Genomic DNA, 15,393 nt, shown 5'->3' with positions numbered 1-15,393 from the left:
GGATTTACATTAATAATACAAACACATATGTGTGTGAGTGTAATGTCCCATCAAATTATTAATACTAAACACAACGGTTTGTATATACAACATTATTTTGTTATAGATGAAGCCGAATATTTTTAGGAGCTTTTTTGTTTCTATCATATTTGCTTATAGGTTAAAAGTGATACATTTATATTAGTGATGGCAATACACTAGCCATCAAGACATTGAAAAAGAAAAATAAAGAGGCAAGAAAAAGAGAGAAGAAAAAGTGAGTTTTTTTTTTTTTCTTTATGGGGGTTTTCAATCTCGTGTTATAATCTTGAGAGAATATCATCGTTGTATTCCAACTTTTTTCGAAATCTAATGGATTCACAGAATACCTCTGCGCGGAGACATAATCTAGGTTTGGGTGAACTTCATTAACAAATTTTCAAGCGTATTCTTCTGATTCTGTTATTTTATTATTATATTTTGCTTGGTAAATTGTTTGCGAGCATTATTTTTCTAGAATTGATGTGTAATTTCATAACAACCGGCATTAGCGCCTGGGTTGGCTAATCGAGAACATCAAGGGTTTTTCGATGACGTTTGATTGAAAGCAAACAGTATGACAGAAGATAAAATCAGAATCAATAAGTTCGATGGGTAGAATTTCGGATGGTGGAAACTACAAATCAATGATTATTTTTATCAAAAATATCTTTATGCATCACTTGAAGATTGGAAACCCGAGTTGGCAGAAGTGGATCCGACAGCGGCGGAAGTCGGATGGAAAATTCTTGATCAAAAAGCATTAGGTGCAATTCGTCTAGGGTTGACGAAAAGACAAGGTACCACATCGCGAAAGCAAAAACTGCAAAAGAAGCCATGGATATTCTAGTGAATATTTATGAGAAGCCATCCACATCAAATCAGGTATTTTTGCTGAAGAAACTGGTTAATATGAAATTATCTAATAGAGATTCTGTGGCAGAACATATTAATAGTTTCACGCAGGTCACGGGTCAATTGGAATCTGCAGGCATAAATTTAGATGACGACAAATAACATAGATTTGGACTGGAAAACGAGAGAATTATCAAAAAGGTCATAAACCTATTGCAATTGTATCAATTTAGTCCTAAACTCTTTTTTTTTTAGTCAATTTAGTCTTAAACATTTTACAATTGTGTCAATTTAATCCATTCAACCAAAATTGGCTGACCGGTGCTAACGTGGACATCGGCCATCCGGCGAAAGCTAACATGGCAATTTTTTTCGAATTTTTAAATATTTTTTTATTATTATTTTTTTCATCTTCTCCTTCCTCTAGCCGATCGGTGCTGGCCGGAGGCGAGGGCCGGCAAGGCCGACATCGCCTGCCAATGGCAAGGCCGGCCTCGCCGTTATCGGGCGAGACCCCGCCAAATATGGCGAGGCTTGGCCTCGCCCAGCCATGGCAAGGGCTGAGCTTGCTGGCACTGGCAAGATATTTCAACAGTGGAGGTGAATATTTCCTCCATCGCAGCAAGTCTTCTTGTCACGCCCGACCCTCGAGCGTGTGCCCATCTTTCGGTGGTCAATAAATATGAGATGTTTTAGGACGTATCGCTAACCCATTCATTTTAATACGCATGCGGAAGCAAAACAAATCCCTTGACAAACAAAAGCTTAGGATAGGAGAGCAAGAAACCATTCACATAAAAAACAAGTCTTTTATAAACACACAAGGTTTATATATACAATACTGGGTTGTCTACAAAAGACCGGCTCAACAAACAGGGAACTGTCCTATGACCAACTAGTCAAACACGATTGTCGATCCTTCGGTGTCCACCTCCTCAAACTTCGGGGCTTTGGGTCCTCCACGACCGCCATTTAAGGACCTGAAAATGTTGAGCTCACGACAGGGTGAGACAATGTCTTAGCAAGTTTACCCATTAAACTCCAACTAGGAAGGAAATATGCCTCAAGGGCTACCTAGGCACAAGCACAAGTCAGAGGACTTACCTCTGCCTCAAATCCTTCTTGCAAGTCAGTACATTCATATAATCATCCAATCATATCAATCCAATTTAACCATTAGTCAATCAACTCATTCGACTCCATACCATCGATCTCATCCATAAACTTTATCAATTCGAACACTGCTCACCTAAGTTGAAATAGATGGTCTAGCTCATCGAAGCTAATAGGTATAACCATATATTATTGTTCACCAAAGCTAAAGTCTATATTGCTCACCGAAATTGCTATATCAATTATTGTTCACCGAAGCTACTAGATAATATTTGTTCACCAAAGCTGCTAGATAACTATAATGCTCGCCGAAGCTGATATCTATAGTGCTCATCGAAATTGCTATAATCTTGCTCGCCGAAGCTGAATACGATAAATTACTCATGGCCAAGGATCTTGTGCTTTGCACATTAATTATTCAATTAAATACCCAACTTGGCCAAATTCCATCGTGTTAAAGTGTACCCGATAAAAATAATTGTGTGTAGGTACACAGTTGGCCTAAACCAAAAATATAATATATGTATTTTAGAATATCCCACTATTTATATAGTGTCTGAAAACATTTTTGGCGTTATAAACTGACGCCCTGGTAATTTCTAATTAATTACTAAAATTATTCAATTTTGGGATAAATACCCAAAGTTACGAACAACACTCAATTTACACAATCTAGCATTCAATTAAATAAACCAATCACACCATTACAATCAGCACGAAATTTTGGTCACCGGCTATCTCAAAGTTTAATTTTCCAAAAATAATAATTAATTAAATAATTACTAAAATTAATTAATTAAATACCGATAAATGCCATAATTGTAAACTTAGTCGGGAAAAGCCTAATTAAATGGGTCGAAACGGGCCCGGAAAATTTCCGAACCAATTTAGATAATTAATTCAACTTGTCTAGTCTCTAATTAGTCTAATCTAACAACCTAACATGTAAAATTGGATAATTAAATTACTAATCTAATCTAATTAAGCACATAAACCTTAATTAACTTAAACTAATTACCTCCTAAGCATAATTAACTCCTAAGCAGATTTTAGTGGGTAAACTCACTGGATTTGTGGGCCGGTGAGTTTACGGTGGCGATGCGGAGACGAGCGATAAACTCCGAAGTGGCAACGCCAAACGGAGATTGAGCCAAGCTGAAATCGGCCACAAAGCTGGCTGGAAATTTGCCGCTGTTGGGCTTGGCTTCGGCTTGCTTTGCGACAGAATTACGAACATGTTGGCAGCAGAGAAATCGAAGTATAGATGGGCTGTCCGTGGGCTGACGAGGTGGAGGGGTGGCCTTCGGTGGAGATGCCGCAGATGCGCGGATGAAGAGGCAGCTGGCGCGGGCAAGAATTCGCTAGCCTAAAGCCCACGGTCCACTTCGGTTTTGCTGGAGAGGAGAGTTGACTAGTGGGAGTCCTACACGGACGTGTGGCAGCGTGGAGATGGAGGGGAATTGAAGTTGCTGACGGTAGACGCTTCGTTCGGTGGGGTGGCTGGATCGGTGAGGCGTTGGCTTCGAAGAAATGAAAACAAAAGCAAAGCAGAATAGAAGGAATAAAAATGAAAGAGATGCCGTGGAGATGGAGTCGACGAGGCTTGCACGAAGAAGGGGGAAAAGCAGCGTACGTGAGAAGAAGGGGAGGAAGAGTCAAGCAAAATATCTCAAATTCATCATTGTTTTGATCCACAAAGTCAACATGCGTATCCTTGAAGATCAATATCGATGGATCACATCAATTAGGCTCAAGAGAATGTACTATGGCGTGTGTATGCAGGGATTATCACGGAAGACTTACTAATGGATTTTCGAAACACTTTGCTGCATCTTCTACCCTACAGGCCGAGATCCAAGCTATGTCTTTAACTCTTCAACATCTGCAACATCGTGGTTTCACATATGCTCCGCTCCTTCTTGAATCAGACAGCTTCCTGGTGGTCGAGATCTTGAATCGCCGCTGCAAGCCGCCATGGGAGGATTGGCCTCTCTTCATCGAAGCCACCTCCTTACTCTCATGTTTCCCTAATCTTTCGCTCGTGCACTGCAGAAGGGAGGCCAACGTTGCTACCGATTGGGCTGCAAAGGCCCATGATCGTACTTCTTCCATTCAAAGTTGGGCTGTTTTTCCCCCGTTTTACTTAATTGATCTTATTTGCGCGGATGCTTTAACCGCCGGTTGTAATGGTTTTGGTGTGCATGACAAAATTTCTGGAATAGAAATTGATTTCTAGCCAGAAATTGATTTCTCAATTTCTATTTCAAAGCGAGAAGCTAAAAATTTTAGCTTATGATTTCTTCTTCAAATCTATTTCTGGAGTAGAAATCGCTTTTGAAAATAGAGAAATCAAATTGTGTTACCAAACGGATTTCTATTCCAAACCTGTTCCGGGGAACAGAGAAACAGAGAAATCAAGAAACATAAATTTTATCATGCCCAGCATTTATTTCTCCAATATAGTTTCATGTTTCTTACCCAAAAAAAAAATCCTCTATGTCCCCGATACTTTCTAGCATATAAAATCCCTTAATTAAACCAAATTGAAGCCAAAAAAAATGCAACTCTCATCCTAGCTCCGAATTTCACAATTTGGACTTCAATTTCTTCATAAATTTCCGCAATGTCCAATTTTGATGAAGAAGAGGCCCACACAATTTCTACAATTCCCTTTCACCAAGTAGCTTGGTTTGGAAGTCCAAAATCCCTTCAATTTGGCCCGTCCAAATTTCCGTTCTTTTCCGAATCGTCCAAATCGATTTTCCGTGAAAATCCCGAACTCACCGAAAATTCTTCGAATGATGAGTCAACGTTCTTAAAATAAATTGTGATATGACAAAGCTTTCAATTTATGAGATTGGGTTCAAATTCGCGGTTAATTTCAATTTGACACGGTTTTAGCATAACTTAACCTATCGGGTAGCTTTCGGGAATTTTTAGTGCAATTGACCCATGGTTAATTTTTTTCGAGCCACAATGTACTTTTTCGACACATTGGCAACTCTAGGTGGTCATGAAATGCTCGAGGTTTCAGTCATAGACACAAGATACCAAAATGATAGAAAAATCAGTCTAATGTCGATCGACAAGAATTTTGCAATATGGTAAAATCACCCACACTCTGATCACACACCTCAGTCGAATTAACCTATCTTCAGTCTCTAATAGATTTTTGACTGTGTTGGAATGACTCTTGCAGATTAGCACGGTTGAGCAGTCGATTTCTAGTCAAATTCTCAAGTCTATTGCGTTAAAATCCCTTAATGGTTTCCCCAGATAGTCTAGTTATTTCATGAATGATCAACTTAAAGAATAGTACTATAGGCACGTCGATGAAATGCCCGATTCATTCAATTAAAAATAGAACTGAATTTTCAGGATGTCACACTTCTCCTGTACTTTGTCCGTGAGCTCTGCGCAATCGGACTCGATTTCCAGCACATTCTCTCTCCTCAAGTGGAAGCACTTCGAGGCTTTGGGCAAAGCGAAGGTTTCCGTTTGAAATGCCGGCGAAGATGGCACTTTCTTAGCGAACTCGTCCAGTAAAAAGCACATGTCGCGTCTCGAAGGACGCTTACAGTTACTCCTTTAGTCTCACATTCGAGAAAAGCTCCATCGATGTTGATTTTGAAGGTAAGGGGCTTTCGGCAATATCTGATTCTTGTCGACTGAGTTGTTTCTGAGTAAAGTTTCAAGCTTTGGTTGTTCCCACTTGCAGAAATTTCTGAGTGATGTCCTTGCTGAGTCAATTAGGTTTCTCCAATTTAGCTTTCGCCAACGGCCGGCATCCACGTCGTTTGGTCAGCCAATTTTGGTCGGATGGACTAAACTGGCACAATTGTAAAAGATTTATGACTAAATTAACTTTTAAAAAAAAATATGACTGAATTGGCACAATTGCAATAGATTTATGACTTTTTACTAATTCTCCCACTGAAAAACTAATAATATAGCATGGAAGTGGGTAACGTTGTGGCTTGAAACGAAGGTAATTTGTTGGACTCCTGCCACAGTCGACAAAATGATAGGCAAAGTTTGTCCTCATTGTTAATACCAAATCAGTTGGTGTATGTATTTACATACACTTTTTTTCAGAAGTGATCGTGAACTACTAGCATTAATGTGATGTGATATTGCTACAAGGCGTAACTTACTTTCAAAATTTGTTTTTTTCAGATCATTCTTCCGTCCAATAAATTTTGATTTTCCCTTGAACTTGCTTGACATGGTTTCCATTTTGCTGTGCAGGTAGCTGCCTTTGGACCAACAGATGGTGATTTTCGCAGGCACAACCAAAGAGGAGGGTTCTTGCAAAGTTGTCATTTATATTATAAACATCTCCTTGATAATGGAGTAGGGCTAATTCCATAAAAAAAAAACACGAACTTTAGGTGTTGCCCCAAATCTGGCCCAAACTTTATTTTGTCTCAAAAAAGCACGAACTTTAGGTGTTTTTTCAAATATGGCCCGAACTTTATTTTGTCTAAAAAAAAAAGCACGAACTTTAAGTATTGTCCCAAATCTAGCCCGAAATTTATTTTGTTTAAAAAAATGCACAAATTTTCACTTACGTCCCAAATCTGGCCATCTGTTAACCCTCATTATATAGTCATTCGACATAGCATTTCCACATCAGCAATAATATCCAACACAGCAAAACGATGCTGCATTCAAGTGTTTAGAGGAAGTGTTAAATTTAAGTTTGATTTCCAATGAGGTGAACTTTACAGATGATTCTCATGGGAAAAATAATTCAGCAGCTTCAATTCCATGAGAAGAGGCACATAGCTAGGGCCATTAGATCAATTAACAATTGGCAAACTGTTTGCAATGTCAAAAGCTAGGTTGAAAGCAGAAGATTACATTGCCTTAAAGTAAGATATTAAAAGCGTGTGTATCTTGTAGTTAAATAGAGATGTGAAGCCTATTTGTAATGTAATTACTTTATTTTGTCTCAAATAAAGTTTGGGCTAGATTTGGGACAATACCTAAAGTTCGTGTTTTTTTTTTTTAAAAATAAAATAAAGTTCGGGCTAGATTTGGGACAACCCTTAAAGTTTGTGATTTTTATAGATAAAATAAAGTTGGTAGGATTTGGAAACACCTAAAGTTCGTTTTTTTTTGGAATTGGCCCTAATGAAGTAGGTATAAAACTATACTTGTTTGAATATATCCCATGAAAGAAAGTCAGAAGTGGTGGCACGTTAGCATGCGTGAACATTCTCTTTCAACCAGAAGCCATCATTTTTATCCTTGATCGCGTTCACATCTTAGTAATGATTCTTTGGGTAGGCCCAGGCTGACCTGCCGACATCCCATCCGAGTCAAAATGCAAGAATCAGCTAATGGAATCAGGAGAAAAAGAAAAGTTGCTTCCTTCTTCTGCTGATGGTGGACTCGACACAAATCAATTGAATCTATACTCATTCATTACACTCATGCTTGATAAGTTGAAGCATATGTATTATGGGTCTAGAAATCATGGTAAATTGCAATGAGGTTCTTCTTCTTGTATAAGTAAATAACTTATTTTTCTAATGGATCCAGCCTGCTACAAGCCTGAATTGAATCACAGTGATATTATACCCTCTCCAGAGGACCTGACCTAACCGCACACCTTGCAAAGCAAAGGAAGCCTTCTAGGTTGGCTTGGCCTGAAGAGAACACTTTGATGCTTAAGTCAGTGGACAAGAGATGAAGAGATAAGCGAAAGCGACAGACTAAGGAAAAAAGGGTCATCCATAAAAATAAAAAATTGTCCAAAGGGACGAGCCGATTTATCCTTTGGGCAAAGAACTTCACCTTTTTTTTTTTTTGTACCCTTGTTTGGAGTCCTATGAAGCTAAAGTGCCCTTTCATGAGCGGACGGAGGGTCTGGGCCTCTCACCCTAGGCCTTTGAGGCTAGTTTTTGTGCGTGTCTAGGCCCCGGCCCGCAGTCTGAGCCCCACAGTCGGGTATCATGGGCCGGGCCTTTTGGCCCACTTTTAGCGGAGCTTGAACCCATGAGTGGAAGTGCGAAGGTTTGCATGTCTTGGGTTTTTTTAAAAGGCAAAGAAAGTCTACTTTTGGTCCCTACACTAGCTTTTCCCCCTTCTTCTAATCGAGTCCTTGAATTAAAGTTGACCGTCAAAAAAGATGAAAATATGTGTAAGTGCACAGAGGTAAGTTCATCTCAGAATTTCGCATTCATGATTGGGAGACATGAAAGTGAAGAAGTAAGATCCTAAAATGGTTGATGGTACACCTGAATTTGAATGCCTTTGTAACATGACAAATCACCCCATGACATATGTAGAAGCAGTCAAGAGACTCAAAAAACCATAAGTGTCATAACACATGTGATTGACCAAACAATGAATTGATATAACCATATTATATACGATATCCCATCGGGTTTATTGTCTAGTCGTGTGCACTAATGTAATTAAAGTTAGTTTATTTCATAGGCTTAGCTCGGAAGTTTTAGGTATGAGCAGCTAAGATACATCAGTGATATGTTGAAGAATTTTTATGTTACTACATGAATGTGGAGGAGGCAGCTTGTAATGGGAAGTTTGGATTCATGTATTGCGAATGAAGTTGTATGACTAGAAACAGAGTAATATTTGATCAATGATATCGGTATAGTTCTCTTTATACTTGAGTACATTATGCTTGGCTTGTTTTTCTTTTGCTTTTAATTTATAATTTCTCAATAAATTAAAAATTTTAACAAAAACTCGTGGAAACAGAAAATTTATTTAATTCATCATAATTTTCACAATGAGAATCACAAAAAAATCAACGGATAATAAGATTTTTCAAAATTAAAAAACAAAATGTGAGTACACGATACATCAAAAACAAAATTTGATATTTTATGTTAATACTTGGTCTAGTGGTCAAGGTTTATGCACAACCTGCTCTTGTTGGACGTGCACAACCTGCTCTTGTTGGACGTACACCACCCTCTTTGATGGCGAGGATGCCATTCGTGTAGCAACAAATGTTCCATGCGACCAATAGATCTTGATGAAAACTCTTTTGACATTGTTTGCACATTAAATGAAAGTCTTTTAGTCTCTTAGATTTTCTGTCTCTTCTTACTTGGTTGGTCTCCCAAATCGGATGCATTTTTTTTGTTCAAACTGGCCATATATAGTAAATAACGAGGGAATCTTATATACAAAGTGGAAATTTATTGGAAAGTCTTTTTTTTTTTTTCGGTAATATGCGAGAGGGATGAAGGTGAGAAGGAGAAGAAGAGGCTTCTAATTTATAGGAAATTTTTATGATTTTCTTTTAAAGTGGGCCAATCGGCCTCGGCCCCAACAATCGGACTTATTTTTTCATCCCCAGGCCAGTGCCAAGAGCAAAGGGGCTGTGCTTGCAAGTGCAAGTTCCTTTTTCCTAATGGCCCCGGCCCAACAAGGGCCCAATTGTGACGCTCCTGAGCCGACGAGGCCCTACCACCGGTTTCCAACCAATGAAGAATCTATTTGGGAAAATAACATAAATAGTATATAAACTTTAGCCCAACATATAATGTGATTTCTGAATTTTTAATTTATTCAATTAGGTTCTTGAACTGTAGTCCAATTTGTAATGTGGTCTCTGAACTTTCAATTTATTCAATGTAGTCTCCGAACTTTTAATACATGTTCAATTTACTCCATGAACTATAACAATATTGAACATCTTCATATAGTTCATGAACTAAGTTAAATATGTACTAAAAGTTCATGAATTGCATTAGATAAATTAAAAGTTCAAAATCACATTACATTGATTTAATGTTTAAGAATTACATTAAACAAATTAAAAATTCATAGACCATATTGCACATTGAGCTAAAATTCAATGATTATTTGTAACAATGTCCTAATCTATTTGGATACGTACAAGTACATATGAACCATTTAATTAATCAGGTCCATTGCATAATTTAGCATAGCACCTACGTAACTTAACAATTCAGAAAGGTTCCAGGACGCATGCCCTGAATGCCCAGAATAATTTTTCAGTCTAGTGTGGATACTGTTTCGATTCCTCCTCACCATTTGTTGTACATTTTTCCCTGAAGAACACTCGTGATACCAGTACGGTCTTATGCTACTGACATAGTTCAATCAAGTTTCAACGTGGCACGATTGTTTTCTGGATTTTCATGTGAGCTCTCTCCAGTTGGGCATGTGCCAATCCTGCCATACGTGCAACTAAGTAATTCTTGTGACCTAAAAACAGGTCTTCATCTCGGTGTTGACCGATGAGATGTTACGTCTGTCGGCAAGGAAATGCCAACGTAAGGCATTCCATGGAGTTCATATTTGGAGAACGGAAAAAAAAAACAATCAGAGTAACTCAGAGACAATGATGTCAGATGTAACAGCTAAAGCAGACCATTTTCCTGATGAACATCGGCAAGTTCAGTACCACTTACAGAGTTAAAAAGAGGTCAGACCCAGCAAATCTTGTCGATCAATAAAGCCGTATGACTTCAAGATCATTCTAATTCACATCGATAGCATAAAGAATCAAGACAAAGCAGCAGGCACCAAAAAGAGACGAGCAAATGTACAACAATGCTTCAATCACTATAGCCAGGAGCTATGCCGTAATCAGGCTACTTGTATGAAATACCCTCCGATCTTACACGAATGTAAAGCGCGGGAGATGCTGAAAGAAGTTCAATTGAGTAAGCAAAATGAACCATTGAATAAGCTCTTGTTCACCAGAGAAAGACATTCCATCGTTATACATGAGTCTACATGCCTTGCACGAGCGAACAAAGTTCTCAAGCAGAACAGGCAAGTCTAAACTTCGAGCAGTAACTTCTATTCTGCATATAACTTCTCTTCTGCATATGAGGGGTGGCATGTCAGGAAAAAAAAACAGCCATAGAATGACGGTCCAGTCGACCAAACTTTGCCTGGAAACAGAGGTTGGGGCACGGAGATGGACGACCCTCATCAATGCGAATGACTAAAGAGTAAAGAGTTAAGAAACTTGGCTACCCGACAGCTGATTCTTCTTTACAGAGAATCAAAGTAGGTTGACATAAGGAAAAATAAAAAATCTTGTTAAGCCTAATGTCAAATTTCTCATTCATCTGTGTTGTCTTCTTCATGTTTCATCAGGAACTTTTGGCAGCTATGTTGATGCACATTTATGATCTTTGCACTTGATTGACAATAACACTGCAGTCCCAACTCTAATATGATGTGAATAAAATCCAATAAATGGAGTCCTAAAAACCACAGACAATTCGAATTGCGGATCCTCTCTTGTATCCTGTGAGTGTGCTATGTCATAAGATACAGCACAGCGATTTCTCTGAGCATTTAAATAATCTAAACCACGGCAAGAACAAAGGAAAGAAAAAGCAAGCAATCAAACAAAACTGAAGTTTTGTAGCACGGTTGTAGCCAGTCTGTCTGTCAATCAAGCAAGCAAGCCAGTAGCAATCCTCTCTCCTGTCTGTGAAAGGCACGGAGCGGCCTAAGTCAAAGAAGAAGAAGTAGATGCGCATGAATCAATAAGAAAGAGCCCTCACGATACGGAAATCTTTCCTCAAGGAAAAGGCAGCTTAAGCGATATGGGACTGCACCCCAAGCAAGAAAGAAAAAGAATTTGTTGAGGCAGGTGGGAATTTCAACAACTCAAAGAAAAGGACCTCGCTCCACCACACCACTTCCAACAGTCGAAATAGATAAGGAATCGAAAATGAAGACAACTTCAGGAGGGGTTTAGACTGAGTCTTGAAAGAAGGAATTCCGCCCTAAGCTAGGCTATTCACATAATGCCCTGACACAAAACATGGAAAAGCACTCATGGCATAGGAGCGCCGCTAGATCTTCCTAGAATTGACGGTCGGCACAGTATCCATGAGATTGGTTTGAGGGTGGAAGCATCAAGAAAGTTAGCTCATCATTTCTCTAAACAATTGCATTAGCATGAACACCACGGCCATATTGCATTGTGCTTCTACTTGAGATATGAACCAAAATCCTCATTCCACTACTTTTGACATGAATAGCATCTCAACTTTTTGGGTTGGCAATCTGCCAAAATGCAAGTACTCTCAGATTAAAAACTATCGCAAGTGGAAATAAGACTACTTTCCCAACTTCATGAGTGGTTCTTCGGCTCTCTGTGCTTCTTCAAAAAAGCCTCATAAAATGCCGTCTGCTCACTGGCACGTCGACTCGTCTTACAGTAAGTTGCGAAATGTTCGCAGTTATTTCCAGTAAGATCGTACTTACCAAAGTCTTTGCTCTTGAGAAGCTCATAAGCAGCTTGAACAACTTCTTGTGGGGATTTGGTACAGGAAAGGGTGCTGCAAGTTCCAGAATTTTTCAGGAGAAAGCCCAATTGCGGTGCACCATACATGAAGTAATGAATGGAATGAAGCGTCTCGCGGGCTCGACGGAAGCAATCGAGGCACGTCTTGATGACCCCACCGCCAGTGCTTTTCTGGTAACCACATTCTGGACATGCGGGCACAGTATCTGGTTCGACCCTAGAACGTGGGAGGATGGCCTCCTTGCCTTCTGTCCTGGTGAAGTGAATCACATAACCATCTCCCACGTATATTCCTGGCATGTTTAGATACAACTTAGTGAATTGTGAAACACTTAATAAAACCACAAATTTGCCCAGAAGACGGAATTAAACCACCAATAGCAGTAGGATCTGGGTTAGGTTCGCTAGCAAATCAAGATAAAGCAGGCCCTTGCACCAAAGGCCTTCGAATAACTTTACACTCAAACCTCCTTTTTCTTGGCCAGAAAAGGACAATACGAGCAAAACAAGAAAAGAACACAAAAAGTGATAACCCCAAAGAAATCACACGGATAATTGCAGTAGTTTAACAGAACGTAGGAAAGGAATCCAGAAACCAAAAGGTACGCATCTGACTCGGAAAAGGCATGTATTTTCCGTATCTAAGTTCAAATGCTAATCATAGATCTCAACTGGCATCACCATCCTCCTCTTTCTTTGGGTTCATTATTCGACAAATTCCACCACATGACCTGTTTTTGGGCCAGCAAAGACAGGAATCGAAGCTAGAAGTTCGATTTTTATCAGTCGGAAGAGAAAACTTCACCCGATTAAAGGAGCAGACAAGAACCCAATTGAGAAAGAAGAGGGTAGAAGAGATATCAGCAGCGAGCATCAGAGAGGTTAAAGAAGATTGACCATGGTGACTATAGGAGCCGTATAGCCTATAAGCGTAGATGTGGTCGCCAGGTTTCAGATCTGTCGGGTCAATCTTCTTCCATATCAGCTTCTTTCCATCTTCAAATTCCTTCTTGATCTTGTTCATCATTTTCTTCTTTTCACCTCGGGTTCTTTTGGGCTCTCTCTTGACTCTCAAAGACTCCAACTCTGCACACTCATTTGCTGATGGAGACGGCACTGCGAAGCCGGCACTTACATAGAAAATCGGACAGACATAATTGTTGACACCTAATATTTTAGAAAATAATAAATAAAATAAAAATTCGGTTTTGGAAATTTTTTGAAAATATATCTTCTTTCAAAATTCAAAAAAAAAAATCAGTTTTTATTTGACTGTTGGAGTTGTTGAGTGAATATCTCACTCGCAAAAACAACTCGAGCCTTCCTCTATAAATAAAGGGCGAGATTTCGGAACCAAAGGGAAAGAAATTCGAAAAAATTCAAAGCAAAAGTCTTTCGTCAAAGAAAAAATAGAAAACTGAAGAGAAAAGGAAAAAAAGAGAGAAGGAGCTTCGGTTTTGTGGGAGAGGAAAAGAGGAAAAAGTCAAAAGAAGGTAGAGAGAGAGAGAGAGAGTGTACGAAGAGATGGGTAGGAGGAGAGAGAGTAAAAATTAAAAAAAGGGGAAAAGCAGAAGCGAAAGTGTAATCGGCAGGGGGGACTGGACGTTTACTGTTCATCCTTTTCCCCTGCACTCGCCGGAATTTGCTGCCCACATACCGACAGCTCCTCCTCACCGGTGCACCGCCGTGCCCGCACCTGCGCCATTGCATTCACCCAGCCGCGCCTCCGCCTGCTGCCTCCGACGACCGAAGCTCTGCACCGCCGGCCCTGCTCCTCCCCAGCCACCGGTTCCGCTTCTGTTTCACTGCCCGCTCAACCCAGCGCCCGACGTGCCGACGCTGTCCGGAGCCGAAGACCAGCAAACGACGTCCCTGCTCGCCTCACCTGCAACCTACGAGGCCAGCGAAGCCGCGGCTGCCCCTGCTCTGTTCCGGGCTCCCCTGTTGCCCGATCTCTTCGCCGCCCGCATTGCGCCTCTCCGAAGCTCCGAACCTGTGGGCCCTTTCCCCGGCCACCTCCGTCACAGAAGCTGGTTCTGTTTGCCGTCGCTGCTGCTGCCCGCACTCGCGTGCCTCCGGTTCGTTGTTGCTGAGTCCCGAGCGACCCACCACCGGCAGCTGCAGACCCACGCTTGCCACTGTTTCTGCCGCTCCGATCTCTCTGCTGTGACTCGGCCACGACGCTGTTCCCGCTAGCCCGCGCTGCTCCGTCTCCGCTCGGTGCACGACGCCCCTGCAGCACCTCCGTCCGCGACCACCCGGTGCCTCGCGCCCGAGCCCGAGCACCTTTGCTGCTGTGGCACCACCACCTGTTGCTTCCCCTGTTTCGCTGCTGGTCTGGTTGAGTTCCGCTCTTGCCGGAGCTCCGACGACCACCCCAGCTCCGGTCACCAGGACCCATCACCCTTGGCGAGCCACCATCGCAGTTCAGCCATTACTGCTTCCTTGCCATTTCTTCAAGTCTACCGTGAGTTAGACTAGGTAAATTTTTAGGTATTTGGTTTCATAGTTTTTATTTATTTACTTTTTATATATTCTAACTTGATTTGTTTTGATTTATTTTTATCATTAGGAAATTTATCATATTAAGTTATGATAATTAAAAATATTGACCGCGAGACGTCGGGTTAGATTTTTTATTATTTCGACTTTTTATGGCAAAATTCATGAATTACTTTGCACCATTGATTCATATTAAAATGCCATTGATTTATATGGATGGATTTTTATTTTGGCATGTTATTATTATTTGCTCATCACATATCATGCATCATATTAGGTATTTAGGTCTATACACATATCACATTTGAAGCAACGCATTTTAGTTTTTTTAAGATTCATGTAGAATTAGGATGATTTTCCTTTAATAAAACCAAAACACAAAAAAATATAAAAAAACAAATCCAAAAAATATTAGGTACATGCTAGTTAATTTGCATAATAGGTTTAATTAGAATTTTTTTATTAGTAAAATATTGTCATATCTAGAACTTAGGTACTTAGGTCCATGCACATTTCATATTAAAGCAACACACTTAGATATTTTTAGATTAAGTCAATTTTCATTTAATAGAACAAAAAGATGAACAAAAAAAATGTTATGCATGCCATATGAGTTATAGTTT

At 40.0% G+C, this 15,393-nt stretch overlaps 1 protein-coding gene across 1 annotated transcript; it reads right to left on the bottom strand.

Moving 5' to 3' along the window:
- Positions 1 to 11,876: 11,876 nt before the first annotated feature.
- Positions 11,877 to 13,411, bottom strand: LOC120286426. Its single transcript, XM_039298987.1, has 2 exons — positions 13,166 to 13,411; positions 11,877 to 12,561 (listed from the first exon to the last, which is right to left on the bottom strand). Exons 1-2 carry the CDS (start codon positions 13,293 to 13,295, stop codon positions 12,095 to 12,097), a joined length of 597 nt encoding a protein of 198 aa, XP_039154921.1. The 5' UTR covers positions 13,296 to 13,411; the 3' UTR covers positions 11,877 to 12,094.
- Between the last annotated feature and the right edge of the window lie 1,982 nt (positions 13,412 to 15,393).

Source organism: Eucalyptus grandis, chromosome 8, assembly GCF_016545825.1.
Source record: "Eucalyptus grandis isolate ANBG69807.140 chromosome 8, ASM1654582v1, whole genome shotgun sequence".
NCBI lineage: Eukaryota > Viridiplantae > Streptophyta > Magnoliopsida > Myrtales > Myrtaceae > Eucalyptus > Eucalyptus grandis.
The sequence above is the reverse complement of the archived record's forward strand: the minus strand, read 5'-3'. Positions and strand labels throughout refer to the sequence as shown.

Coding starts and splice junctions, on each gene's coding strand:
- LOC120286426 (XM_039298987.1), bottom strand. CDS start 13,295: ATGATGAACAAGATCAAGAAGGAATTTGAAGATGGAAAGAAGCTGATA. Junction 12,562..13,165: donor CGGCTCCTATAGTCACCATG/GTCAATCTTCTT, acceptor TAAACATGCCAG/GAATATACGTGGGAGATGGT.